The following is a 3,432-nucleotide window of genomic DNA, read 5'->3' as shown; positions in this document are numbered from 1 at the left end:
CTTAGATATAAACATTTTTTTATGTTTTATATATATATATATTTAAATTAATAGTTATTTTTAAGCTTTAAATTAAGGTTTTATTGACAGTTTTATGTCATGAGCGTCAACAAAACAAAAAACTCGTGTGTCAACAAAACTCAAATTTGTAGTAGTCATACAAAACTCAAAATTGTAGTAGTCATACTTCATAATAATGGTCATTGGAATTGGTGGAGTGACCACGATCGGAGGTCATCGGAGTTGACCATCAACAGTGGTGGTTGAATGTTACCAGAGTTGGTCACAAGCGGTGGTTACGGAGTTGGTTGCCGAAGTTAACCGTCAAAAGTGGATATGGTATAAAATGTCGATGACATACGAAGTTGATCTCTCAAACAATGAGTTGAGTTCATATCTCAATTCATCTTTATCATACCCGAACATCCCTAATTGTAATCAAAATCTCCAAAGAAAAAAAAAAAAACCGACACGACAAAAAAAAAAAAAAAAAAAAAAGAAAACTCAGACAAAAACGAGGTCACGGGTTAAGGGTCAATTGTTTCACGGAGGGACACGTAAAAGGTATAATATAATAGAAGATGACACATAAAATGAAAATGGGAGTCACATGGATGCGTTCATACTTCATAGTCATCAATCTTCTCCATTTGTCAAACCTTCGCTACTAAGCAAATCAATTTGCCCTCAAAACTCTCACCCCTTTCTAGATCACAAGAAACCTTCCCCAGGCCCAAGGTTCTTTATCTTTCCATCGTTTTCACTCCCCCACTCCCTTCCATTTGATTACGCGTCTTTCTATTACTCACTTTCTCATCTCATTTCCTCAACCACTCTAACCCTTTTCTTTCTTTTATTCAATTTCCTATTTTCTATGCCTTTTTCCATCTTCCACACGCTATCTCCTCTTCCTTTCTTCGAATTTTCCCTTCCTTTCCCCTAATACCCATCGATTTAACTCCCCACTTCTTCATTTTTTTCATTAGACTTATTGCCACTTCTCTCTTCTTGATTTTCCCATCTGGGTTTTCTATTTTTCTGAGTTTTCGGCTGATTTCTGAGGTGGGTTTGTTCAGAAATGGAGAGTAACCCGCAATCGTTTAGGCAATTCAGCGACCAGCTTCGGGTGCAAACTGGGAATCTTGTGAACCTCTCACTCAACGATTCTATCTGGAGCAATTCGTATGTCTCGAAGAGGCCCGAGGAGAGGAGGAATTTCGATTTTAGAAATGGTGGAGAGGTAAATTCTTTGAATAATTTTAAGCCTAAAGTGTCTGATTCTGATGTCAATCGGTTCAATGATGGATGGAATAGTTTTAAGCCAAGTGTTGCTTCTGATCTGAATAATTGGAGCAATACTAGCAGCAGTATCAATTCAAGTTCAACTGGGTATGAAAAGAATGCACTCAACGTGTTTGATAATGGGTGGAATAGTTTCAAGCCCAAGGGTTCTGATTTTAATGCCTTTAATGATGGGTGGAAGCTTAACTCTGCTAATATGGGGGTGGATCCTGTGATTGGAGGAGCCCAAAAGGGAATTAATGGAGGGTTTAACAAAGGGGTTTACTCAAAAATTGGGAATTTTAACAGTAACAGTTTTGTAAATCTGAAGAACTACAAGAACACTGGGAAGGTTGAAGAAGAAAATGGAGGAAAGACAGGGAAGAAGAACAGTAACAAGAAGAACAGCGGTGAAAATACCAATGATAATAAGGAAGCTAATAAGAATGCTTTGGACAAGAGGTTCAAGACCCTTCCCCCATCTGAGTCTTTGCCCAGAAATGAAACAATTGGTGGATATATCTTTGTCTGCAACAATGATACTATGCAAGAGAATCTCAAGAGGCAGCTTTTTGGTAAGTTTCCCCCTTCCCTTCAATTTTAATGATCGGAGTCATCTGATTACTTTTTTTTTTTTTTTTTTCTTGGCATAGTTTTGATGCATGTTTGCCTTGTCCCCTGTCTAGGAAGTTCTAAGATTATCTATTGTTTAATCAATGTTTTAGGTTTGCCTCCAAGATACAGAGATTCAGTCAGGGCTATAACTCCTGGGTTGCCTATTTTCCTTTACAACTATTCTACCCACCAACTCCATGGAATCTTTGAGGTTTGTCTCCTTCTTTCCATTAGATTTCAATTCTGCTAGATCCATGGTTTCAATAGGGAGCTTTAATCTGTTAATATCAATACCTGTTTGTTTTGTTTACTTATTTTGAAACTATGAATCATCTTTCCAGGCTGCAAGCTTTGGAGGAACAAACATTGATCCAACTGCCTGGGAAGACAAGAAAACTCCCGGCGAATCTCGTTTCCCGGCGCAGGTAAACCTTCATGTTCTTGTTCTTGTTGGCTGAAACCTACTTTATCAAATTTTCACTTGCATAGATCTAACCTGAAAGTCAACTCTTTGAAACAGGTAAGAATTTTGACTAGGAAGATATGCGATCCACTGGAAGAGGACTCTTTCAGGCCAATTCTTCACCATTATGATGGCCCCAAGTTTCGCCTTGAACTCAACATTCCAGAGGTAATTGCAGATCTAAGAATTTGATCTTGATCCTCTTCTGTTCATTATATAGCTGGATTAACCAAACAAAACTTTAATTCTGTAGCTAAATGAAGAACTCAACAAATCTAATATTGGTTTGGAAAAATTTGCAGGCACTCTCTCTGCTGGATATATTTGGAGAACAATCCTCTTGAACAGCAGACTATATGCTGGATACACTAGACAGGGATGTATACAACAGACATACACAAATCAATCAATAGTATTGCCAACGAACGACGATGACGGTCAAAAGAATGCATTGGTGAGTTTTGGGAGTTTGGAAGAATCATCATCTCATGTCCTCTTAAGCTATAAATACGTTTGCTGTTTGTCTGGTGTTGGCTAGTTGAGTTGTGAATGAAAAAGAAGTTGGAAAAACTTTTAACAGTAATGTAACAATAAATATGTATTGTAATGTTTTAAGTTCTGGATACTGTATCTGTATGGTTACATTATAGGAGATGAACTTGTGTTCGTCCTAAAGTTTTAACCTGAAATGGAATAACAGAACAATGAATGGAGTATTGAATTTTGTTCATTTGTGGGAGAATTGATGTTGGAGTATTTTGGTATCATATTATGATTATCATAGATGTTCTTAGATCTCTATTATTTAGATTATGTTCTGTTTATCCTTTGCAACTACCATGATCATAGTTCTTTCTACTTCAATGAAAACTTTAACTGTCTCAATGCTTAATTAGATCAGTTTGTTTTCCTTCTAAGCATTTCATTGACAGTGTTAGTTTATCGATATAATATTTTCGTTGCACTCATAGCTAGAGTTCTTAAATTGGATAGGGAGTAAGATGTTTATTTTTATTTATTTATTTCAAGATCATCTCATTATTTCATTCATTAATATCAAACAGTATTATTTA

General features: G+C 36.3%; 1 protein-coding gene across 1 annotated transcript; it reads left to right on the top strand.

The window, feature by feature from the left end:
- Positions 1-595: 595 nt before the first annotated feature.
- LOC120087777 (DCD (Development and Cell Death) domain protein) lies at positions 596-3,089 on the top strand. The gene is made up of 5 exons (XM_039044674.2): positions 596-1,856; positions 2,007-2,107; positions 2,238-2,321; positions 2,417-2,527; positions 2,662-3,089. The coding sequence occupies exons 1-5, from the start codon at positions 1,079-1,081 to the stop codon at positions 2,701-2,703; spliced, it is 1,116 nt and encodes a 371-aa protein (XP_038900602.1). The 5' UTR covers positions 596-1,078; the 3' UTR covers positions 2,704-3,089.
- The last annotated feature ends 343 nt before the right edge of the window (positions 3,090-3,432 follow it).

Source organism: Benincasa hispida, chromosome 1, assembly GCF_027475165.1.
Source record: "Benincasa hispida cultivar pf3 chromosome 1, pf3_genome.v1.1, whole genome shotgun sequence".
In the NCBI taxonomy this organism is placed as follows: domain Eukaryota; kingdom Viridiplantae; phylum Streptophyta; class Magnoliopsida; order Cucurbitales; family Cucurbitaceae; genus Benincasa; species Benincasa hispida.
This window is presented reverse-complemented; position numbering and strand designations above follow the sequence as displayed.